Below are 27,193 nucleotides of genomic sequence, written 5' to 3' on the forward strand. Positions count from 1 at the left end.
ATAGATAAGTCAAAATGGAATTCTAAAAAATGTTCTAATAACCTCAAGAAGACAGGAAAAAGAAAACAATAATTGTTCATCACTGGAAAAACATAATGCACTGGAGGGGTTTTTTTTTAACTTTTCTAATTTATATTTGGGGCAACCAGTTCCCAGGCTAAACTCTGAAATGGAACCATTGTTATCATATGCACAGCATTTAATGGGATAGCACAAGCAGTGAAACAGCTTTGCACATCCATCTAATGTAAATATCACGTGGTCTTTTATGTTTGATTTGTACAAGAACCTCATGGCTTTAATAATTTCACAGTTTAATTCATCTTCATTAGTAAAATAAATCTTTAATGTACAATTGCATGACTTATGTATGTTTAAATGTCTACACTGTTTTGGGTGAATTCACTTTTTCTAGTATATTGTGTCTTCTGCATTTAATATATCTACCACATATTTATCTTGTGTTAACTGAATTACTAATTATGTAGAATATTTTTATCAACATCATTACCATTTGTAATATCTAGGTATTAGTGATTTGACTAATTTTTATTCTTTTTTTATTTCAAAGAGTTTAATCCAGACATTATTGACATTTTGAGTACTCCGGAAAGTGCAACTCAAAGCAAGAACTCAGTTTCCCAAACTGAAATTTCTGAAGAAAATATTTATCATGACCAGGCTTCAGTTTTCAATCCATTTCAGAAAGAAATATTCACGTATCTGGTAGAAGGATTCAAAGTATCTGTTGTAAGTAAATTAATTACTTGGGAAATGTTTATTCACACAAAAAGCTAGAGGTTTTGTGTATCTGTATTATATGTTTTCAAAATCATATGTGTATTCTTTCACAGTTTTCTGAAACTCAGACAACCTGAAATTTGAATAATGGAGTAATATATACAGCTAATTTACCTTTTCAAAAGGACTCACTTCATGCAGCATTGGTTTTTTTTTTTTTTTAAAGATTTTATTTCTTCCTTTTTCTCCCCAAAGCCCCCCCGGTACATAGTTGTGTATTCTTCGTTGTGGGTTCTTCTAGCTGTGGCGTGTGGGACGCCGCCTCAGCGCGGTCCGATGAGCAGTGCCATGTCCGCACCCAGGATTTGAACCAACGAAACACTGGGCCGCCTGCAGCGGAGCGCTCGAACTTAACCACTCGGCCACGGGGCCAGCCCCCCATGCAGCATTGGTTTTTAAGTCTGTAACCTGAAGGCCATTTTCTATTATTACACTTTAGTAAGATCTGCATCAGAAAAGAATAGGGCTTTCATGATTACTTTGAGAGTTTAAATTAATAACCTGTTTTTAAAGGACATTATTTATAGCTAGTTACTCTTGAATTATTATTATGAATTATTATGAAGTTTAGATCTTGGCTTAAACATATTGAGTACCTTCAAAATTACATAGAGAATACTGATAAGTGTCAGGCTACATTTGTCATCGACTTACTTGGGTTTCTGTAGGTCACTTACAGTTGATCATAGGGAACAAATCAGTCAGTTCACTCCATAGATACCGGAGGCTGATCTATTTCTAGCAGAACTCATAAATCCTGACTCTGCCAATCTCTAAATCTAAGCTAGGTTTTGATGTCTGCAGATTCCACTTAGGACTGAATCATTTATACAGGGCCCTTAGGACTAGGAATGTTTGGAAAGCCATTTCCAAAACTCCAAATAAACCCTAAAATGTACTGATTCTAGTTTTCAACCAGATACAGGAGATTTGATCAGAATTGGCCCAGCCTTACTGGGACCACAGTTGAAACAGCTTATTTGGTTATTTGTTAGGGAATACTGATGGTCAATTTATATGCAATTTTTGATTTGTGACTTTTAAACTCAGTATTTTTAGTACTAATTGAAGTCTTTATTATGAATCCTTTGTCTTTTATTTTGCAAAATCAATGCAGATTTAGCTACCATTGTTCTTTGATGGTTCTTTTTTTGTTTGTTTTAAATTTCCAAGCCCTAGGTAATTTTTTAAGTGCTTAGGACAGTAGCTTCTTCATCCATCTCTCTTTCTTTAATTGTGTCAAATATACATAACATAAAATTTATTATAGTAACCTCTTTCTAAGAGTACAAGTCAGTGGTACTAAGTACCTTCATATTATTACACAACCGTTACCACTGTTCATCTCCAGAACTTTCTCCTTATCCCAAACTGAAGCTCTCTGCCCATTAAATAATAACTCCTTATTACCCCTTCCTCCAGCCCCTGATAACCACTATTCTACTTTCTGTCTCTATGAATTTGACTTTCTAGATACCTCGTATAAGTTAATCATACAATATTTGTCCTTTTGTGTGTGGCTTATTTCATTTAGCATAATGTTTTCAAAGTTCATTGTGTTGAATTAAGTATCAGAACTTCATTCCTTTTTAAGGCTGAATAACATTCCATTCTATGTATATACCACATTTTGTTTATCCCTTCGTCCATTTATGGACATTTAGATTGTTTCCACCTTTTGGCTATTTTGAATAATGCTACTATAAAGCATTGGTGCATGTCCATCTCTTTTAAACACTCATTTGAATGAATGTGTATGTCTTTTAATTTTGACTATTAAAAATATCTAGAATTAAAATCTTTAGGGCTGTGTTGATGTTAGTATATTTTTGGTTAAGAAGTCTGATCCTAATTCATTCCTGTTTTGATTTAAGGGTTCAAGTAAAACCAGTGGTTCCAAGCAGCAGTGGACTAAAATCTTATGGTCTTGTAAGGAAACCTTCCGAATGCAGCTTGGGCGACTACTAGTGCATATTTTGTCACCAGCTCACCCTTCACAAGAGAGAAAGCAAATTTTCGAAATAGTTCGTGAACCGAATCATCAGGAAATACTACGAGATTGTCTTAGTTCATCCCTGCAAGTAAGTATCTCAGCACTTCATAAGATATGTGAAAACTACTGGTGAAATATAAAATTGTACAAAACAAGAACTGAAATGAAACTGTTCCTTCATGCCTAACATTATGAATATAGTTTTCTTACCAGGCAAACATCACCTGAGGTCTTTCTTCAGATGCTCTATGCCAGACTCAATTTGATCTCTATGTTTATTTCCCATTCCTTTTGATGGTGCTTAAATTAAGTAGTAGTATATCTGAGTTCTTGTAAGATCTTTTGTAGTTTGTTACTAAATGTCAAAGTGTTTTCTTTAAGAACTGTTTGGAGCCTTTTGTAAAAGCATTATATTGTACATAAACCATCTATACTGAATAGCTCCACCAACAGTACATATAACATATTTCAAAAAATATGTACAGTAAGTTAAAGTGGAAAAAAACTTGATCATTTGGAATGATCAAAATCAAAATATTTAAAAGAATTTCAGAGTCTGTAAGTTTTGTCACATACAGAGTGATAGATGGAGAATTAAATGGTATAACCATTTTAGACAGCTGTTTAGCAGTTTCTTATAAAATTAAACATACACTTAACCTGTGCCCCTAAAATTCCATTTTTAAGGAGTTACCCAAGAGAAATTAAAACGTATGTCCATAAAAAGACTTGTACAAAAATATCGGAAGGAGTAGGAGCAAAATGGCGGGGTGAGCTGACCCGGGACTCTCTCCCCTCCAAAGTGCAACAAAGGACTGAGAAAAAAACCCTGAATTTCAGCTAATGAACCTAATGCCAGGACTCAAAGACCTACAGTATCAAAAGACAGAGGACGGAACCCCTACTGCCTGCCTCGGAGGAGCTGGAACGGGGTAGGAGAGAACATCGCTTCATCCCCTAGAAACCGGGATTGCCGCGCAGGACCAGGAAGGAGCGGGGGAGGGGCCGTGTGACCAGGGGATCGTCTAGGACTCCCGCCGCTGGTACAGTGGAAACCCGCTGACGGGGGAAAGCTTCCGTGCACAGGGACCCCATAAACCCAGGGCCCCGGGAGACCAGAGAACAGAACTGATCGAATCCAGATGGGTGCACAAGAGAAACCACCGCTGCCCCTGCCCCGGCAAAGCGCACTGGGCGCCGCCACCTTGCCCGAAGGCGGAGAGTTCAGAACGCGCAGCACTCTGCCCCCATCTAGTGGCGACAGGCTGTAACTGCAACCAAATTCTACCACCATGAGAAAAAACCGCTCCTGTACCATCCAGCAATTTATAAAAGCCCCAGACCAGAAGGAAAACAACAAAAACATAGAATTAAGTCCTGAGGACTTGGAATTAGGTAAACTAAATGAAAATGAGTTCAGAGCAGCTATAATCAAAAAACTCAATGAGGTAGAGAGAAAGATAGAGAAACAAGCCGAGTTCTGGAGTTACTTCACAAAAGAGATTGAAATTATAAAGAAGAGTCAAAGAGAATTACTGGAGATGAAAAACACAATGGACCAGATAAAACAGAATACGGATTCCCTGAATGCCCAGGTAGACTCCATAAAAGAGCAAATTAGCATAATCGAAGATAGACAGGCTGAATGGCTCCAGACAGAGGAAGAAAGAGAACCAAGGATTAAAAGGAATGAGGAAAGTATTAGAGAGCAGATTCAATGAGGAGAAAGAATTTAAGGATCATAGGAATTCCCAAGAACGTGGAAAAGGAAAATGGAGCAGAAAGTGTGCTTAATGAAATTATAGAAGAGAACTTCCCAAATCTAGGGATTGAGAGAGAAATGTGTGTAGAGGAAGCTTTCAGATCTCCTAGATTTGTCAATGTAAAAAGACCTACTGCAAGGCATATGGTAGTACAAATGGCAAAAATGAATGACAAGGAAAGAATACTCAGGGCTGCAAGACAAAAGAGAATTACCTACAAAGGAGCTCCTGTCAGACTTTCAGCGGATTTCTCTGCAGAAACCTTACAAGCTAGGAGAGAATGGAGTGACATATTCAAAGCTTTAAAAGATAAAAATCTTCAGCCAAGAATACTCTATCTAGCAAGAATATCCTTCAGATATGAGGGAGAAATTAAATCTTTTCCAGACAAACAAAAGTTAAGGGAATTTGTAACTAAAAGTCCTCCACTACAAGAAATCCTCAAGAAGGCTCTCATATCTGAAAAAAGAAAAAAAGGAGAAAAGGGTCACAAACCACAGAGTACGGAGACAGATAAATAGAGCCAGAGTAGGATAGCAAATATTCAACCATAGCATTAGGATAAAGGTAAGGAAACTACCAAAGCCAAGACGATCTTATCACTCTTAACTACAAACTCATATCACAAGTTGGAACAAGAAGTGAAAATAATAATTTAGGAGGGGAAGAGCAAAGGGACTAAATTAGTCTAGGCCAAGCAAGTAAGAGACCACCTGAGAATAGACTATATTATACACGAGATTCTAAATACAAACTTCAGGGTAGCCACTAAACTAAATAACAGAACAGAGACACAAATCATAAATAAGCAAAAATCTAAGAAACCCAGCATAAGAAATTGCAGTATCAAATGGGTAGGATAAAGCACACTGGAAGAGAAAAGCAGGAAAGGCAGATAATGAGCAACAGATTGACAGCTTTAAGTCCACATGCATCAATAATCACTCTTAATGTAAACAGGTTGAACTCTCCAATAAAAAGACACAGAGTGGCAAAATGGATTAAAGAACAAGATTCAACAATTTGTTGCTTCCAGGAAACGCACCTCAGCCCCAAGGACAAACACAGTCTCAGAGTGAAGGGGTGGAGGACAATACTTCAAGCCAATAGCAAGGAAAAAAAAGCAGGTGTTGCAATTCTTATATCAGACAAAGTGGATTTCAAAATAAGACAGGTAAAGAGAGACACAGAGGGACAATATATAATGATCAAAGGGACACTTCATCAAAGAAATAATGCTTATAAATATCTATGCACCCAACACAGGAGCACCAAGGTTCATAAAGCAACTATTAACAGACCTAAAGGAAGATGTTAAAAACAACACAATAATAGTAGGGGACCTCAACACCCCACTCACATCAATGGACAGATCATCAGACAGAAAATCAACAAAGAAATAGTGGAGCTAAACGAAAAACTAAAACAATTGGAGTTAATAAACATATATAGATCACTTCACCCTAAAAAAGCAGAATACACATTCTTCTCAAGTGCACATGGAACATTCTCAAGGATAGACCGTATGTTGGGAAACAAGGCAAGCCTGTACAAATTTTAAAAAATTGAAATAATAACAAGCATCTTCTCTGATCATAATGCTATAAGGCTAGAAATTAATTACAAGAAAAAAGCTGAGAAAGGCACAAAGATGTGGAGACTAAACAATACACTACTGAACAACCAATGGATCATTGAAGAAATTAAAGAAGAAATCAAAAAATACCTGGAAACTAATGAAAATGATAACATACCATACCAACTCATATGGGGTACAGCAAAAGCTGTATTTAGAGGAGAATTCATTGCAATACAGGCACATCTTAACAAACAAGAAAAATCCCAAATAAGCAATCTTAAACTACACCTAACTGAACTAGAGAAAGAAGAACAAATAAAGCCCAAAGTCAGCAGAAGGAGAGAAATAATAAAAATCAGAGCAGAAATAAATACTATTGAAACGAAAAAGGCAGTAGAAAGGATCAATGAAACAAAGAGCTAGTTCTTTGAGAAGATAAATAAAATTGACAAACCCCTAGCCAGACTTACAAAGAAAAAAAGAGAGAAAGCTCAAATAAACAAAATCAGAAATGAAAGAGGAGAAATATCAACAGACTCTACAGAAATACAACGGATTATAAGAGAATACTATGAAAAACTCTATGCTAATAGAATGGATAACCTAGAGGAAATGGATAAATTCTTGGACTCCTACAATCTCCCAAAGCTCACTCAAGAAGAAGCAGACAATTTGAACAGACCAATCACAAGGAGAGAGATTGAAACAGCAATCAAAAACATCCCTAAGAATAAAACCCCAGGACCAGATGGCTTCCCTGGGGAATTCTACCAAACTTTTAGAGGGGATTTAATACCTATCCTTTTCAAACTATTCCAAAAAATTAGGGAGGATGGAACACTTCCTAACACATTCTATGAGGCCAACATCACGCTGATACCAAAACCTGACAAGGACACCATGAAAAAAGAGAACTACAGGCCAATATCACTGATGAACATAGATGCAAAAATTCTAAACAGAATTTTGGCCACCAGAATTCAGCAATTCATCAAAAGGATCATACATCATGATCAAGTGGGATTCATACCAGGGACACAGGGATGGTTCAACATCCGCAAATCAATCAACGTGATACACCACATCAACAAACTGAGGAATAAAAACCACATGATCATCTCAATATATGCAGAGAGAGCATTTGACAAGATCCAACAGCCATTTATGATAAAAACTCTGAACAAAATGGGCATAGAAGGGAACTACCTCTGGGGCTGGCCCCGTGGCCGAGTGGTTAAGTTCGCGCGCTCCGCTGCAGGCGGCCCAGTGTTTCGTTGGTTCGAATCCTGGGCGCGGACATGGCACTGCTCACCAAACCACGCTGAGGCAGCGTCCCACATACCACAACTAGAAGGACGCACAACGAAGAATATACAACTATGTACCAGGGGGCTTTGGGGAGAAAAAGGAAGAAAATAAAATAAAATCTTTAAAAAAAATAAAAAAAAAAATAAAAAAAAAAAAAAAAAAAAAAAAAAGAAGGGAACTACCTCAACATAATAAAGGCCATATATGACAAACCCACAGCCAACATCATACTCAATGGGCAAAAACTGAGTGCCATCCCCCTGAAAACAGGAATGAGACAAGGATGCCCTCTATCACCACTCTTATTTAACATAGTACTGGAGGTCCTGGCCAGAGCAATCAGGCAAGAAAAAGGAATAAAAGGAATCCAAATAGGGAGGGAAGAAGTGAAACTCTCACTGTTTGCAGACGACATGATCTTATATGTAGAAAACCCCAAAGACTCCATTGGAAAACTCTTAGAAGTAATCAACAACTACAGCAAAGTTTCAGGGTATAAAATCAATTTGCATAAATCAGTAGCATTTCTATATTCTAATAACGAACTAACACAAAAGAACTCAAGAACACAATACCCTTCACAATGGCAACAAAAAGAATAAAATACCTTGGGGTAAATTTAACTAAGGAAGTGAAGGACCTATATAATGAAAATTACAAGGCCTTTCTGAGAGAATTGGATGACGACATAAGGAGATGGAAAGACATTCCATGTACATGGATTGGAAGAATAAACATAGTTAAAACGTCCGTTCTACCTAAAGCAATCTACAGATTCACTGCTATCCCAATCAGAATCCCAGTGACATTCTTTACAGAATTAGAACAAAGAACCCAAAAATTTATATGGGACAGCAAAAGACCCTGAATTGCTAAAGCAATCCTGAGAAAAAAGAACAAAACGGGAGGCATTACAATCCCTGACTTCAAAACTTACTACAAAGCTACAGTAATCAAAACAGCATGGTACTGGTACAAAAACAGGTGCACAGATCAATGGAACAGAATTGAAAGCCCAGAAATGAAACCACACATCTATGGACAGCTTATCTTCGACAAAGGAGCTGAGTGCATACAATGGAGAAAAGAAAGTCTTTTCAACAAATGGTGCTGGGAAAACTGGAAAGCCATATGTAAATGAATGAAAATTGACCATTCTTTTTCACCATTCGCCAAAATAAACTCAAAATGGATCAATGACCTAAAGCTGAGACCTGAAACCATAAGGCTTCTGGAAGAAAACGTAGGCAGTACACTCTTTGACATCAGTATTAAAAGGACCTTTTTGGATGCCATGTCTTCTCAGAGAAGGGAAACAATAGAAAGAATAAACAAATGGCATTTCATCAGACTAAAGAGCTTCTTCAAGACAAATGAAAACAGGATTAAAACAAAAAAACAACCCACTAACTGGGAAAAAATATTTGCAAGTCATATATCTGACAAAGGCTTAATATCCATAATATATAAGGAACTCTCACAACTCAACAACAAAAAATCAAACAACCCAATCAAAAAATGAGCTGGAGACGTCAACAGACATTTCTCCAAAGAAGATATACGGATGGCTAATAGGCACATGAAAAGATGCTCATCATCGCTGATCATCAGGGAAATGCAAATCAAAACTACACTGAGACATCACCTTAGACCCATTAGAAGGACAAAAATATCTAAATCTAATAGTAACAAATGTTGGAAAGGTTGTGGAGAGAATGGAACCCTCATACACTGCCGGTGGGAATGCAAACTGGTGCAGCCACTATGGAAAACAGTATGGAGATTCCTCAAAAAATTAAAAATAGAACTACCATATGATCCAGCCATTCCACTACTGGCTATCTGTCCAAAGAGCTTGAAGTCAGCAATTCCAAAAGTCCTATGCACCCCAATGTTCATTGCAGCATTATTTACAATAGCCAAGACATGGAAGCAACCTAAGTGCCCATCAACAGACGAATGGATAAAGAAGATGTGGTACATGTATACAATGGAATACTACTCAGCTGCAAAACAGAACAAAATCATCCCATTTGCAACAACATGGATGGACCTTGAGGGAATTATGTTAAGTGAAATAAGCCATTTAGAGAAGGATAATCTCTGTATGACTCCACTCATATGAGGAATTTAAAAATGTGGGCAAAGAAAACAGATTAGTGGCTACCAGGGGAAAGGTGGGGTGGGGGGTGGGCACAAAGGGTGAAATGGTGCACCTACAACACGAATGACAAACATTAATGTACAACTGAAATCACACAAGATTGTAACCTATCATTAACTCAATAAAAAAAAAAAAAAAAGACTTGTACAAAAACATCCGTGACAGAGCCAGCCTGGTGGCACAGCACTTGAGTTCACATGCTCCACTTTGATGGCCTGGGGTTCGCCAGTTCAGATCCCAGGTGCGGACCCATGCACCACTTATCAAGCCATGCTGTGGCAGGCGTCCCACATATAGAGGAAGATGGGCATAGATGTTAGCTCAGGGCCAGTCTTCCTAAAAAAAAATCCTTTTTCATAATAGCCAAAAGTTGGAAATAACCCAAATGTCTATCAACAGGAGAATATATAAACAAATTGTGATATATTTATAGAATAGACTATTATACAGCAATAAAAAGGAAAGACTGCTGATACACCTACCATTATGAATGAAGCTCAAAAACATTGTATTGGTGAAAGGAACAGCCAAACACAAAAGAGTACACATTCTGTAATTCCATTTTATATGAAGTCCATGAACAGGCAAAATTAAGATATGATAGAATTCAAGACAGTAGTTGTCTCTGTGAGGAGCGGGGCAGTGAGAAGGGTAATTGACTGGAAAGGGGCATCAGGAAACTTTCTGGGATGATAAAAATGTACTATATCTTATTTTAGGTAGTGGTATACATGGTATGCATACTTATTGCATACATGGGTGTATGCAACTGTCAAAAATCATAGAAATGAACACTTAACACCTGTATGCTTTATTATATGTAAATTATACCCTTACAAGTAAAGTAATAGCTGATATATAAGAAAGAACAGGTATACCTTTAATACCTGGGAAACTCAGACATATGATATTAGGATCCAAAAGGTTATAGTGTTGAAGTGATATTTTTAGATGCTCTTTCCAATATTAAGGCTCTCCCAAGTGCACTAAGGGCATTGTCTTCCCTTCCCAAGGCACAAGTATATCCAGCCCCAACGTCTCCTCTGTGGAGAATTTGAAGTGGTGTTCTTTCGTTTCTTTGTACTTAGCAAAGTTGCCATCCATCAAAATCCAAGCCTGGTGTTCGTATTCCTCTTTTTTGCATACCAGCTTCCCTTCTACACTACTCTGTTTTGGTCAGTGGTATCTTTATTGATTTTAGCTTGAAACATTGGAACTATGGTTGACTTTTTCTTCTTTCTTGAAATAAGAGAGGCCAAGGCTAGTCGTTTATTTAGCTGTGTCTTTCTCAGTAGTCTGCTGGCCCCATCCTAGTTCACGCTTTCACCTCTTATGCTCAGATCACTGCCATAACCTCCTCTCCACCTCAAGACCAAATTACTGTACCTGATTTTTTTTAAAGATTATTAAGGAAACTTTCAAACATACCTAAAAGGAGAAATCAAGAAAGAATTCCACGACTATTATCCAACTTTAATTTTTCCTTGTAGTATTTTGAAACAAATATCAGGTATCAAATTATTTTACCTGCAAATACTTCAATATGTATCTCTGACCAATAAGGTCCTTTTTAAACTTATTACACAATAATATTAACAATAGTTCATTATCACCTAATACCCAGTCAGTGTTTAAATTTTCCCAATTTTCTTATAATTTTTTTAATAGTTTGCTTGATTCTGGATCCAGACAGTGCCCACACATTGCATTTGTTTGATGTTTACTAAATCTTTTTAATCCGTGGCAATTACCCTCCCCAACCATTTTTTAAAATGTCATTTATTTGTTGATGAAACTGGGTCATATGTTGTAGTTTCCCACGTTCTGAATGTGGTTGATTGTGTCCTTGTGGCTCTAGATCTAGAGACTTTATTAAATTGTAGTTCTTCATTTCATATTTGTTTTTGTGTGTGTTTGTTTAAAAGAATACTTTATTAGGAGTGCTTTGCATTTTCTATGATATCATAGCAGGAGGCACAGAATGTCTAGTTGCCCTGCTTTTAAATAGATGGTATCAGCCTGATCCATCCAGTATAAACTTCGCCCTCAGTCTTTAACTTAGTTAAAGTAACTAAGCTAGAACTTAGTTCTAGCAGCCCTTGATGATAGTTGCCAAGAGCCACTTTTTCATTAGCAGTTGCAGAATAGGGATCTCCAGCCTCTATTAGCTCTGATTCTTCTATAAGGAAGAACATTCCCTTGTCAACTACTTGGCTACCCTAAAATACAGTCTGTGTAGAAAAGGCAAGATAAATGGTTCTTTCTTTCCCCTATTTATTAATTTTTAGAATAATGAGTTGGTGTCCTAACAACCTCCAATTTTTGTATTTGTTTTTATTTTTGAAGTGTCATTATAGACTCAGGTATTTTTAATAAATGTTTTTATTTCATAAATTTTTATAAAGTTTACAAATTTTTAATAAAGTTTATAAATTTTCAAACTATTGCAGTTATAATTCTGTTTGATATTCAAATTAACACCCCTGTAGATTCAAGTTGTTGTGTTCTTTTAGCATGGCCTTTTTAATTTTTAACAAGTTGGTATGATTTAACTTCCTTGCTTTCTGGAACAGAAGAATGTCCCAGGCTCATCTTGTACATTTCCTTCCTCAGACCTGGAACCAAACTTTTCCCCCAAAGAAGCCTGTATTTGACTTTAATGAGATAATAGTATTTAGAGACTACAAATGTAGGACTACGTACATTCATTTCTGTTGGGTTGTCATTTCTTCTCAGCCTTTTTAATGGACAAAGCTAGGAAATTTGTATTTTTTAGGAAGAAAAATAAATCATGAGTTCGTACTGACACTTTCACTTTTTCTTGGATTTTATATTTTTATTTTTGTAATTAATGTTGATAACTTTGGTTCCTGATGATACTAACATAATTACTTATTTGCTTTATCTTTCCATGTATATATAACATCTTCAAAATAAGGTAACCAACATTACACTGAAAAACAAGCCCGCTGAATGCAGTTTAAGATTTCCTTGTGGTTCTTCTTGTTCTTAGGATACTATTATGGGTGTACAGTGAAAATACTGTATTCTAAAAGCTTTAAATAAGTTTCTTTATTTGGTTATGCCACTAACTTCAACTAAGTAGGGGGTTTTTTTCTTCTTTTTTTTTTCTGTTTTTAGGGATTCCATTGTGTTTTTATTTGTTTAATTTTGTTTTTAATTATGTAAAATGTCTACATGCTTCAAAATCAAAATTGTGAAACAGCACATTCAGAGAGGTTCTAGCTTTTATCCCTATACCCTCCCCGCATTCTTTCCCTTTCCCTGTAGGTAACCATCTTTGTTTTTTATTTCTTTTGAAGATATAAGCAAATCTGTGTACACACATGTAAGTATATATATCTCCCCCACTTGTCAACACAAAGAAAGATAGTAAACTATGCACACCTTAATCTGCTTTCTTTAGCTAACAGTTTATCCTAGAGATCATTCCGTAGCAGTATACAGGGATCTTCTCCTGCCTTTTTTGCAGCTGCCTACAAGCTGTATTCTGTTTGTACTTTGCCTGATTTTTAAAGCTCCAGGCTTCTTTTCTGCTGTTACAGCTCAAGTCTGATTAATTCTCCAGTCTGTAGCCCCTCCTCCTTTCAAGATAGTCTCATCCTTGTCTCTTGCAGCATCTTCACGTTTTGTGTATTCCTACTGCCATGCTGCTTTATTCATGTTGTCCCCCCAGCATGAAACGCTTTATTTCCTCTCCTTTGTCTGTCTGTATACCCATTCTGTTCATTTATCCATATACCCAGCTCACACTATACCACCTTCAAAACCTTCCTCCTTTTCTTGAATCCACTTGAACCCTTCCTTCTTGGAAGCTTCATTGAAAATTTTATTTTTACATGTTTTAGCATTTTATGATTTTCTAAGGCTTTGTGTTTAATAGATTAAACTCCTTTTGAGGACTGAAAACAAGACTTTTTTTTTTTTGCGTCTAACTCCACTAACACCTTTTCTAGTTCCAAGAACTATAATCAATAAATGAGTGATCAGAGGATGTTAAAATGAGATATTAGCAACAACTTTGGTGTTTAAAAAAATCATGTGTTTCTTTGAATATTCAGAATGAATAAAAACGTTTCTGATAGTTTTTCAGGATGGTTTTAGAATGTCACTGAATACTAAACTGAAGTATTTTTAGAGTTATATCAGGGACATTACTTTTAAGACACACATGTGAAAATATTCTAGTCATCTACCATTTCTCCTTATTTACCAACTCTTCAGGTCTTTTACTCATGAGCATCTGTTCATTTTTCTCTTTTGGTCAAGTAGCAGCTGTCTCCTGACTAATTTAAAATGTTGCATTAAAATGAGCTTTGCTATTTCCATCATTGCATATGTTCATCTTTTGCTTTTGGGAAATAACATACTGTGATTCAGCATGTTAATTTAAATATCACCCAAAACGTAATAGTTTCCAAATCCATTTGTTGACATTTAATACTCTTCACAGTTTAAAATGTCATAAAGCCAAATGCAGTAGTATTTATATCGGTGCAAATTTTTTAAAGTAAAATTATGCATGTTTAACTTGTTGCCAAAATTAATGTCTACTTAATACATAGTGTACATATAACGATCAGGTGTAATGTCTATAGCATGGAAGGGCCACTTAAAAAATTATTAATCAAAATTCAATTTAGGTTTACTCTGTGAAGAACAATTGTTGTTACCCTGAGTAACACTCTAATTTTGGTTATAGAGTCTGTTCGTAAAAGCTTGGCCTAAACCAACTCTTCTCTGTACGTACACATAGAACTGAGTGCTGGTTTTGTAGTTGTTCACCTTTTGTTCTCCCTAGGGACTAGTCAATGCTTACAAGCGAATGCAAAGATAGGCTTTTGTTTTGGAATGTTCACCAACATCTACTATACTAAGCTGAAATCAAAGGAGTAAGAATTAATAAGCATAATTCTATTACCTTGAAGTTTAAAGGAAAGTTTCCCTTCCAGTTCAGTTTTTCTGTGAAAAGAACTAAGAATTATTTCCTTTATCCCAAGCTTATTTCCTGTGACAAATAGAAATGGCAAGCAATAGGATATATTGGAGTATATGAGGAAGCCATTTAGGGTAAACCTAATTCGGCCTGCCTGTTTTTCCAAAAGGGCCTGACATGGCCACTGAGCATACATTGTGTATCCACTTTAAGCATTTCCTATGGCAAGAACAAATACCCTTAAGATAAAGATGCAACTTCCCCCCACATTAGCATTTCCTTAAGGATAAGCATTTCTCCCTAGACTAGGAAATGATCGCTGTGATCACTTGTGACTGCCCAGCTCACCTGTGACCACCCAACTCACCTGTGACCACCCAGCTCAAGACAACAGACCTGCCACCCTGCTGTGTCCACTGAGACAGCAGACCTGCTACCTGCGGTGTCCATCAATCGCTGTGCCAACAGAGCAATCTGGTGACTATTGTAAAAGGGACATTTCAATCATATGTGAAACATCCTCTTTGAGGGTATATAACCACTCTGTACACCCCACTTCTTTGGTGCCCTTCCTTCCTTGGGAAAAGAAGGCCCGGGCTATCGTCCTCACATTTTGGCTCAGAATAAACTCACCCAGATTTTCATTTATAGATGGGTTATGGATTATTTGCATCAACACCTATATTCGTTCAGCAAATCCTTTCCCAATTCTTTCCTTAAAAGCTTGGTTTCTTGCTTTTCTTTTCCTTCTTTCCTTCCTTTTGACCTTTTACAATGAAAATTTTCAAACATACTAAGAAAAGTAGAGGGAATAGTATAATGAATAGCATATAACCATCACCTAGATTTAACAGTTGTTAATATTTTTATTATATTGGTATCATTCCTTCTTTTTCTGAAGTATTTTAAAGTAAATTATAGAAATCACAACATTTTTCAAAAGACGTTTTCCTATGTAACTATAACAACCTAGCAAAATTAGCGTATACCCTAATATCATCAAATATCCAATGCATAATCACATTTCAATTGTCCCAAAATGTCTGTTTTAACTGATTTGTTCAAACCAGATCCAACCAAATAAATCTAGCAATATAATTTAAATTACTGTTAAAAAATTTAAGTGTAAAAAACAAAAGTTCTTTATTACTAAAAAAATTATTACTTTTTTTTTAAAGCATGGACCCAAGTTAGTTTTGTATTTGTCAGAGTTGATACACAACCACCATGATGAACTGACTGAAGAAGAACTGGACGCAGCAGAACTGCTTATGAATGCTTTAAAATCATGTGGTCATAAGTGCAGCCCTCCTAGTGTGTCAGCAAAATCAGACCTTGTTAAAATGATCAAGGAGGTGAGTCAGTGACGCCGTAACTGTTTCTTAGAAGATTCCGTAGAATATAATATAAGAATGATTGAAAGAATTTTTTATCATGGAGTATCACTGATAATGAATTTGAAATAATTTTTTTACTTTATATTGCTTTTTTACTATAAGAGAAAATATAGGCTTATTTTAAGGAGTGTTTTATTTTTTTCTCTATTCATTCTTGTCTGTTATCAGTAGCTTTCAGCAAAGGAAAGATTTTTATAGTCACAAGCAAGTTGAAGCATAAACCTTGAGTTATGGGTTCGTTAATGAAAAAGCAAAATAGGAAAGCAAGCAACTATGCAAACCTATCAGGTGTGGCCACCCTGGTTAACTATTGTAACCTAATTTCTTTGACCTAGACTGTATGGAAACAAAGGGGAAATACAACATTATTTAAGTGGTTAATATAGTTTAATATTCTGGTCTCCTGGGGAATATTTTTTCTTTGTTAACTTGGTTTTAAAATTAGTTTGTTGGGCTCTGTGCCACCATTAAATGATAAGTTTTATATGGTATATTGTCCAAATCTTTTAGGAACAAAAGAAATATGAAACTGAAGAAGGTGTGAATAAAACCACCTGGCAGAAAAGAGTTAATCATAATCAACAAAGGTAGGATTTTATGTGTTCTAAAAGTTATGTCTTTTAGGAATGTATTAGATTTCACATATACTTTTAGTGTTAAAGTGCCATATTTTGATATACATTAATGTTCTACATATGCTTACTTATGGGCAATCTTGTTTGTTTAGTCTTTTTCAGCGTCTTGATTCAAAATCAAAGGATATATCCAAAATTGCTGCAGATATCACCCAGGCAGTGTCTCTGTCCCAAGGAATTGAGAGAAAAAAGGTGATCCAGCATATCAGAGGAATGTATAAAGTAGATCTCAGTGCTAGCAGACATTGGCAGGAACTTATCCAACAACTGACGCACGATCGGTAAGCGAAGTGGGACATTTTCAGGTTGTCTTCATGAATATTTTATCTATTGATGTTAAAAATCATATGTAATTCTTCCAGAATAACGATTCATAACACTGTTTCATTAGTTTAAATGTTCTTTGTTTAATTGCTTATGATTTCATCTTGAACGATAATCCTATGAGAATATTTTTTAAAAATTGTTGGGGGTGGGGAAGATAATGAGAGAGAGAGGCATTAGCTCTTCTGGATAGTAAAATCTGTATATTGGCTTTAATTTTTAATTCTGATCTTTGTAAAAGACTAGAAAAATCACTGAAAGAGGGTAGTTGGGAAATAGATCTTTTTCTAGCTAAGACTTTAATAATATAATTTAAAAATACAAATAACGAAAAGAGGGAAACTAAAGTATTATTCTCTGAATTTGGTTAAGATAACTGGTTAGTATGACTTTGAGGTGCTCAAAAAACTAAGCATTATACACTAAGGCAAATTCCAGGTAAACAAAAGAATTAAAATCAAAAAGTTTATAAAGTAGAAGAAAATAGAGTGTTTATCAACTCTCTGATGGATGGATCACTTTCTAAACTCAAACACAATAGAAGAAGCTACAAAGAAGAAATGAATGGATTTGAACTTTAATTTTTTCCGATCTATTTAACAACCATAGCAACAATAAAACATGAAAATTTATTTTCAGCAAATATGTCAGTTAATATTTTTATTATTTAGAAAATTCATGTAGATTTAAAAGTAAAGTATCAAGATCCCAGAAGTTTGAATGAGCAAAAGACGTGAATACACTCTTTACATAAGACAAATACAATTAATAAACAGATGGGAAAATATCCAATATGGCTAGAGGCTAATTTGGTTTTTTGAAACCTTTAGATACCATATTTAACTTTTATGTTACAAAATTTTTTTAGGTGCTATTATCCACAGCAGGAAGAAATGTATCCTCATCTCTGGTCAGAGATTTCATGGCATTGTATGCTTTGATAATATATGTCAGAAACCATACAAAGATTTTATTTCAAGCTCCAGTTATCCTATTTTAGTCATTCTATCCTAAGGAAAATACTCAAAATATGGAAAGGCAATAAACATAAAGGTTTCATCTCTGCATTGTTTATGCTAGTGAATAATTGGAAACAACTTAAGTATATAATAATAGTAACAGGATTGAATACATTATGATTTATCCACTTAATGCAATATTAGCCACTTTAAATGATGACGATAAAGATTATAATGTATTTAGTGAAAGAAGGCAGGATATAGAAATGTATATTCATAATAATTATAACTGCAATTTTTAAAATGAAGAAAATAACCACTACCAGTATTTTGGTATGCTTAGGGTAGTAGAATTAAGGGTGATGTTTTTCCTCTTATCTATTTCTAAAAATATATTTAATAGGATTAAACTATTTTCTTTCATTTAAAATATTTCTTTGTATTTAAGCATTTTAAGAAATGTGATTTAAACTATAGAAATGAACGAATTTTATTTGTTATATTAGTAGGCAAAATGGGAAATGTAAAAACTTAATTTGGAAAATGGATTTTTCTTTTAGCTAGCCATATTAAGTCCAATGTATCACTAAAGCATACATGTTGCTAAAGCATTCATAGTAGGCATGAATATATCTTTTTAAAAATTTAATAGATAGAAAAACCTGGTAGCAGAGCATGCCTCCAGGTGGGGAACTGGGAGACTAGGATTCAGGAGCAAAAGGGCACTTATTTTTTTTATGTCGTTCTTTTAGAAACTATGTGTATGCATTCCCTAATCTAATATATAAACAGCTGGGTTTTTTAATTGAATAGATCCATTTTGATTTATTTATTCAGTTTTTATAACAATTTTTTTTAAAAGCTATAAGTACTTCTTCAGATTGCCACTTAAAACGTTCTTTTATTTTCACTTGCAGAGCAGTCTGGTATGATCCCACCTACTATCCAACTTCGTGGCAGTTGGATCCAACAGAGGGGCCAAATCGAGAGAGGAGGCGTCTACAGAGATGTTACTTAACTATTCCAAATAAGTATCTCCTTAGGGATAGACAAAAATCAGGAGGTAATAGTGGCTTCTTGACTCAACATATAAATATAGCAGATAACTATGGTCATTAGATAAAGATAATATGTAGTTTTTCCCTCAACAGATGTGGTCAAGCCACCACTCTCTTACTTATTTGAAGACAAAACTCATTCTTCCTTCTCTTCTACTGTAAAAGACAAAGCTGCAAGTGAATCTATAAGGTAAATTTGAATCATAAGATGTTCTCTCTTTTGTTGAAGGACTTAAAGATTTTAAGTTTACTGTAGTGTTTATGTAATATTTATTTTAGATAATGCTGTGGTTTAGGAAAGGTCCTAAACATGGCTCAAGAGAGGACAAGGTTGAATGGCCAAAATCCAAAAGGAGTAGACATTTTTGATGGCAAGGACTCATTGGACTTCAGTCGTCGTGCTCTGGCCCTTGTTTGCATATATATATTTTCATAGTTGACTTTTCTAATGACTTTGTGAAGTATATGGTGCTGCTGGTGGCATCATCAAGAGGCAATCTAGTATAGTCATTAAAGGTTCCAATTCTCCTTCCTTCTCTTACAAGCTGTCTGATCTTGGGCAAGTCTTAGCCTCTCTGTCTCAGTTTCCTTATCTGTTACATGAGTAAGATAATCACACCCGAAGTATCATAGTATTGTTAAGTATTAAGTGGGTCAGTGTATGTTAACTATGGATAGTATTGTCACTATTTTTGTGGTGGTAGTTATTACATGCCCATTTTACAGATGAAAAACTGAGACTCAAAGAAGATAAGTGACTTGGCTAAAGAGTAGAGGAACTTTTCTGATTCTAAATCTGTGTTTTTCCTAGAATAGTAGGCTTCTTTTATGTGTTTGAAATATCAGAGACATGACCCAATGTTTGCTTATTTACTAGAAAATAGAAAATACTGAAATCTCCTTTAAATAATTGAATGCCTATATCCTGCATACAGAGTATAGGGATTATTAGTCGTCTTTTTAAAGTTTCAGTCATTTTCTCCTCTACTATAGAATGTTAAAAAATGAGATAATATTTTCCTGTGGGTTTGGACAAGACATCTCATGCTTTTAAAACTTGTCTGCTTTTCTGAAGTCTTTTACTAGATAAAATAAAACTTACACTCTGTAAAATTGATCAAAACATTTAATCATAGTCATTTTAAATATGTTTTCACAGAGTGAATCGAAGATGCATCAGTGTTGCACCATCTAGAGAGACAGCTGGTGAATTGTTATTAGGTAAGTCACATTTTGAAGAGTTTTACACATATTCACCCTGCTGTATTTTATTCTTAGATAATTTGAAGCATTATTTGACACACAGCCATTCAATCAAATAAGTTTTCTCTAATATCACATAGGTTATTTTGCTGTAACATTATGTAGAATGCATGTGATTCATGAATGTAAAGAAATGACAGTCATTTTCTGAAAGGCACATGAATAGCATTTTAATTTTTATAAAATTGGCTTTCTTCATGAGTATACATTTTTATATTTAGCCATCGCTTTTATTATATATCAATTTTGATTTTTAAAGTGAAGAACTATTGGTATACTTATATGCCTACTGTTTTAACAGATATACCTATGCATAAGAAATATATCCACCTTGAGATTGTTCATAATTTACATTTTCTATTGTGCTTCTGAGAGAAAGGCCAAATTTTCGATCCATGGATACCTATATAGTTACATTTGGTGAGAAATTTTTTCCTCAAAATATGAAGGAATAAAGTTATACCCCTTGGTGTCTGTTTCCTTGAAGAACCAATTTGTATGCTGTAGGCCAGTTGTTCTCAAAACGTGGTCCCCAAATCAGGAGCATCAGCATCACATGGGAACTTCTTAGAAATGCAGCTCTCAGGCCCCAGCCCAGACCTGCTGAGCCTGAAACTCTGTGTATGGGGCCCAGCAATCTGCCTTTTGATGAGCCTTCCAGCAATTCTGTTTCACCCTCAAATTTGAGAGTTCCTGCTGTAGGCTAAAGCTCCAGCCTCCAAAGCCCAAGATGCGGAGCTTCAAGCTTGCCGTGACTGAACCCCAGGGTCACAAGGATGGAGCTGGTACCCTTCTCTGAGCCAGCCATACCAGTGCTCAGTGGGGACCAGCACGCAATGCAGAGCTCCAAGGAGTTCCTACCGTTTGGATACGTGACATACGGACATGTGTTAACAACAGCCTATGAAGCAGGAAAAATTGGGGGGCTATCTTTTAAGGCCTGTTCGACCCTGTTGAGTGTTTAAGTCAGCAAAATAATTAAGGATTACTCTTGCTAGAAAATTTGATTTACAACTTGACTCCAGTTAATGTGTGACAAAATAAAGCAAATGAATATGCTAGTCACATAAGAAGAATACTGGTAATAATAAATAGCCTACATTTTTTTAAAAATGAGTGCCAGGCACTGTTAATAAGCATTTTACATATATTCTAATTTAATTCCCACAGTAACCTTGTGAAAAAGTCCCCTCTCATTTTTTTAATAAGGAAACTAAGGCACAAAGAGGTTAAGCAACTTTCCCAAGAGCTCATGGATGCCTTCAAAAATATTTATTGAGTGTCAGGAACTGTTTCTGGGTGCTGAGATTCAAATTCAGGCCAACTGATTCCAGAGGTCATGCTTTCAACCGTATAGGGTAATAGTGCACATACATTTTAAAACTCATATCCAGTTATTTTCTGCAGGTAAATGTGGAATGTATTTTGTAGAAGATAATGCTTCTGATACAGTCGAGAGTTCGGTGAGTAGAGGCTTAAGTTTGCACTTATATAAATCTAGACGAATTCCAAAAAAATGTATAAATTCAGTGTAACCAGAGAGCAGGTAGAACTATTAGAGTACATTTATTGTCCCTCTATGTGTAGACTGGTCTGAATTCCAAACATTTTTTTAAAGCTAATTTTAGAAAGAAGACCATGCCATCTCCTCTGGCTTATGGTCTGAGTCTCATAGCAGTTAGTATTATGAGTCAAATTCTGAAGTGCTCCTGTTATTTCGATTTATGTCCATTCTTTCCCACACTGTCCTCTGTAGTGACAAATAACTGCCCCCCTGACACTCCCAGTCTACTATCAAGTACATAGCTTAAGTATTCTTGATACTCATTTAGCTTAGTAATCATAATTTTTATTCTTCTGGAAATACTGATATTAATCAGAAAATAACAAAAAAGACTCTTAATTCACATTTTTTGTATAGTAAATCTTTTTATCCGTTTCATTTGGCTCGTATTCCATTAAAATATTGTTTGGAGATCTGTGTAATAGGAGAAATAAGGCTTTTTGTTTCAAAAAGTTCTAAAGCCAGGAATTCCTAAGGATACACTAAACAAGATTATATGTGATTTAACAGTGAATACATATTTGATTTCAAAGAAATTAAGTGAAAACAGAATTTGGTTATAAAACAAATACTGTGGAAAAAAATCATGAAAATATTTAATATAGCCAAAAATTAAGTAGGCATTCTTTCATGATTTCTATAGCTATTACCACAGAATTATCCCAGCTAGTAAAAGTATAGTTATGTTATCTTTCAAGATGTATCTTTTTAGTAATGAAGGAATTTAATAGTTGATATATAAGCCGACATTTTTCTGGGTCCAAAAAGTGACATTTTCCACATTTAAAACTCTCCTAAAAATACCCTTGCTTTTTAGTAGATTGAAGGAGCCTTCCTTCCTCTGTACTTTTGTAGCATTTGTTCTTACTTCTTATATGACATTTACTACTTTGCATTTTAAATATGTGTACAAAAATCCCATGCCCCCTTTTGTCCTATACAGATGTATTTTATGTAGAGCAGTTAGTGGAGCACTTTGCCCATAGCGCTCAGTTAATGTGTGTGGAGTGAATGAATGAACGAATGAATGAATGAATGTTGAAGCTAAACAAGGAGCAATTTGGTTTTAAGTATGATAGTATTACATTTTCATTAAAACATTTTATTTGTAATATACTTCTTGCTTCTACTTCTAAAAGTTAGTTGGGACTCAATACAGTAGTAAAGCAAACACAAAGCAGGGCAATTCACATTTTCAGATTTTTAAATAAGGCTTTGGAAAGATGTAGAGCCTGGGATCAGGTAGCTACTGCAAGTGAGTTCTAAATTTTGCTCTGAGCTTCCTGTTAGCCAACACAAAAGCATAAGTACATGCAGTTTTCCAAAAGGGAAAGCTGATGGAAAAAAACAAGCTAGGATACAGCTTTATTTGATCAGATAAATTCTAACTAGTTTTAAACTTTGGTAGAAGCTTTTTTCATGAATTTTCTATTAAAAGCATCAAGTGACATCATTCATGTATTCAACTGCAATTTACAAAAGATTTAGATGTGTTCTTTTAAGTTTTTCTTGATTTTGTACTTTGGGAAGAGCCCAGTGACGGTAGGAGGTGTAGGACCTATGCCCCTAACTCTTCATTCTAGAATGTGGGGCTAAGATTAATGCTCTGCAGGAGATCCAGCTTTCCCGTACACACTTATCATCTACTTCCTCTGCTAACCACATAGAAAGGGAATGTAGCTACTTGCTACACACTGGTTTGTGAGCTTGCATTCAGTGGGGCTGTATTTGCAGGAATGCGGTGTTAGTTACAGGAGACTGCTTTGCCTTTGCTGGATGATTCAGGGACATGGGAACTGTTTCATAGCTTGGGAATTCCCAGGCCATGGAGATAGGTTGATTTTAACTGAGAGCAGAGCCATAGTTATGAATTCTCAGGCAGAGGCTTTTTTTCTATTCTCCAACCAGACCCCAGGCCAAAAGAGACAGGCTTCCTGGTTATTCCTCTTTATTGATGGGCACATTTGTTTGTCTGCTCTTTCACTGGGAACATATCCCTTCATGAGTTTTAGCTTTCTGAAGGAATTTCAGTGCCACACTGTGATCCAGAGAACCCAAGCCCTCATCTTTTGTCCTCAAGTGGGTGTTAACCTAAGTCACTTAGTTTCTGAAACTGGAGTGTGTGCATAGGTGTATGGGCATGTGAACACATACACAACTGGTTGGCCAAAGTGTCACTTCCTCCTTATAGCTGTTTTTCAAATTTCTCTTTATTTTTGACTCCTGGGGGTTTCATTTCCTTTACTTTCTTGCAAGCTCAGCTCTATATTTAACAGAATATTTGCTTAGTAAAATAAGTCAGTCTAAAAAGGCTACATACTGTGTGATTCCAACTACATGACATTCAGGAAAAGGGAACACTATAGAGACAGTAAAGAGATCAGTGGTTGCCAGGATAGGGAAAGGAGGAAAGGAGGAGGGAGCACAAGAGAATTTTAGGACAGTGAAACTATTCTGTATGATACATTTCATTAAACATTTGTCAAAACCCATAGAACTATACAGCGAGTGAACCCTAATGTAACCTACAGACTTTAGTTAAGAATAGTATATTCAGTATTGGCTCATCAATTGTAACAGATGCACCACACTAATGTAAGACAGTAATAGGGAAACTGAGTGTGGAAAGGGGATACATGAGAACTCTCTGTATTATCTATTTAATTTTCTGTAAACCTAAAACTGCTCTAAAAAAAGTAAAGTCTATTAAAAAAATAATACAAATAAAGTCTATTAATTTTTTTAAGTTTCTTAAATTTTACCCAGAATTTTGAAATGTTTAGTAGTGGGAAGATTTTCAGTGATTCTTATCTGCCATTTTGCCACAAAAGAAAGACTTTGCATTTCATTTTGAGAATTTTTAAAAATCTAAAATTAAAATGATTATTTATATTTCATGTGATGCAAATAATTTCATCTTTTTCTTTTGTCTTAGAACCTTCAGGGAGAATTGGAGCCAGCATCATTTTCCTGGACATATGAAGAAATTAAAGAAGTTCACAAGCGTTGGTGGCAATTGAGAGATAATGCTGTAGAAATCTTTTTAACAAATGGCAGAACACTCCTATTAGCATTTGATAACACCAAGGTAAATTCAGCTTTCTAATAGATATCTATTTTTGAAGTGATCATGGAACCAGTGTAACTTTACTCATACTGATTATATGAAGGGTTAACTTACTTAAACTTTAATTCACAGTTTCTGAAATCAAATAAAAATTGCCTTATGTCTTAGTCCTAATTAAAGTAAATGCTTGGTTATATTAGTATTATTTTTGTCCTCCTAAACTGTATTAAATTCTGATTCCCCAAAGAGACTGTATCTGTAAAAAGTAAATGAATGAACACATAACCAACTTGAAGGGGGTGGTTCAAACTTGATGGTAGATTCCGTTTCTGACAAGCCCTTTCTTGACCCCCACATCTCTTCAGCTGCTATTTGTCTGCTCTCTTTTATAGACAACCTCTTAGAAAAAGTTGTATATGCTTGCTGCCTCCCATTCCTCCCCTCCAATTCTCTTTTGAAATGCTCCAGTCATATTTTTTTCTCACCATTCCACCTATAATTTCTCTGGCCTGGGTCACAGTGACCTCCATGTTGCTAAATGCTACGGTCACATTTCTTAGTCCCCATCTTACTTGACCTATCAGCAGCATTTGACACAGCTGATTATTCTCTTTCTTAAAAGAAAAAAAAAGCCTTCCTCACTGGACTTCTGGCTTATCACCTCCTCTTAGTTCTCCTTTGACCTCACCAGCCATTCCTTCTCAGTCCTGTTCACGGATGCTTCCTCGGAGTGTCTCAGGGCTCATATTCAGACCTCTTCTCTTCTCATCCAGTCCTGTGATTTTGAATACTATCTGTGTTCCAACAGCTTACAAATTCATATCACTACCCAAACCTCTCCCCTAAGTGTCGCACTCAAATGTTTAACTCCCTACTTGCATCTCCACTTGCAAGTCTAATTGGCATCTCACATTTAACGTGTACAAAGCTGAATTTCTAATCTTTCCCCCAAAATCTCTTTATAATTTCCCCATCTGAGTAAATGGCAACTCTAATCTTTCTGAATCCCAAAGCCTTGGGATTATCCTAGACTCCTCTTATTCTCCTATCTCCCACACTTACTCTGTCAATAAGTCCCGTTGGCTCTCCCCTCAAAATACATCTAGAATCTGGTAACTTCCATTGCTACCATCCTGCTCTCAGTCGCCAGCATCTCCTGCCGAAATCATTACAACACCCTCCTAACTGGCCCCCCTGCTTCCATACTCCCCCGTCTTTCAGACTGTTCTCAACGCAGCAGCTGACGTACGTACGTGGGATCATGGCATTCCTCTGCTCAGAACCCTTCAGTCACTTCCTGTGTCACTCCATTAAAGCCAAAGTCCTTACAATAGCCTAATAAAAGCACTCAAGAATCTGGCATCTTGTTAACTCTCTGAGCTTGTCTTCTACTATTCTATCCCTCAATCTCTCTACTCTAACCATGGTGACTTTCTTTTCCTTGAATATAGCAGACACACTGATGCCTCAGGGCCTTTGTGCTTACTCCTCCCAGGAATGCTGCCTAGAATGCTTTCTTCTTAGAAATCCATATGACTCACTCTCACTTTTTTTCAGGTTCCATGATCAAATGTCTCCTTATCAGAGAGACTTTTCCTGACTAAATAAAATAGCAGCCTCTCTCTCACTCCTACCCCCAGCATCCCTTATCTCCTTTACCTTACTCTATTTTTCTCTGTAGGACTTAATAGCATCCAACATTGCCTCCCCAATAATAACGTAAGGACTTTGTTTTGTTAAGTGCTATGTCTTCAGCACCTTGAACATACTAGTATGTAGGTGCTTAATGAGTATCTGTTGAATGAATGAATGCTTCCTTTTTCTTGCAGAGTTCAGTATGCAGACTGTCATAAATTCCCTTCCATCAACCTTAGCTTCAGCAGTTGACACCCTTCAGATTTAGACTACAGGTTTAGGTTTTTGCTTTTGTCTTGAACCTATTCTTCTTTTTTCAATTGTGGTTAAAAATACATAACATAAAATTTACCGTCTTGACCATTTTTAAGTGTACAGTTCAGTAGTGTTGACTATATTCATATTGTTGTGAAACAGATCTCCAGGTTTAGGTTCTTAAACACTCTGTGATCTTGCCTTTTCCATAACTGTAGCCACATTTTCTCGTTCTTCTCATTGACTTTTAGTCCCATCTCTGATTATCTGCATCTGTGGCCCCTCTTCCTAGCCTGAAGCATATACGCATTTAAGATGAGTATTTCAAATTTGCTTTTAGCAAAGGCCGGGCTCGTCTGTTTTTTTCCATTCATTACCAATTGTCATTTAATTGCTTCGGAAGAAATCAGCATACCCTTTTCCTGTGACAGAACTTTTGTGAATCTCTAAGAAAATCCATGTATTAGTTTT

General features: G+C 35.7%; 1 protein-coding gene across 3 annotated transcripts in view; it reads left to right on the top strand.

Annotated features, from left to right (window-relative positions):
- The window catches only part of LYST (lysosomal trafficking regulator), a 180,101-nt gene that overhangs the window by 107,844 nt on the left and 45,064 nt on the right, over positions 1 to 27,193 (top strand). For all 3 annotated transcript variants that reach the window (XM_023634282.2, XM_023635402.2, NM_001308950.2), the window contains 10 exons: positions 572 to 750; positions 2,676 to 2,882; positions 15,744 to 15,920; positions 16,473 to 16,549; positions 16,690 to 16,878; positions 18,798 to 18,943; positions 19,032 to 19,128; positions 20,098 to 20,159; positions 21,609 to 21,664; positions 24,701 to 24,853. In XM_023634282.2, coding sequence (XP_023490050.1) covers positions 572 to 750; positions 2,676 to 2,882; positions 15,744 to 15,920; positions 16,473 to 16,549; positions 16,690 to 16,878; positions 18,798 to 18,943; positions 19,032 to 19,128; positions 20,098 to 20,159; positions 21,609 to 21,664; positions 24,701 to 24,853 — 1,343 coding nt within the window. The remainder of the gene's footprint in view (positions 1 to 571; positions 751 to 2,675; positions 2,883 to 15,743; positions 15,921 to 16,472; positions 16,550 to 16,689; positions 16,879 to 18,797; positions 18,944 to 19,031; positions 19,129 to 20,097; positions 20,160 to 21,608; positions 21,665 to 24,700; positions 24,854 to 27,193) is intronic.

This window comes from Equus caballus, chromosome 1, assembly GCF_041296265.1.
Source record: "Equus caballus isolate H_3958 breed thoroughbred chromosome 1, TB-T2T, whole genome shotgun sequence".
In the NCBI taxonomy this organism is placed as follows: Eukaryota; Metazoa; Chordata; class Mammalia; order Perissodactyla; family Equidae; genus Equus; species Equus caballus.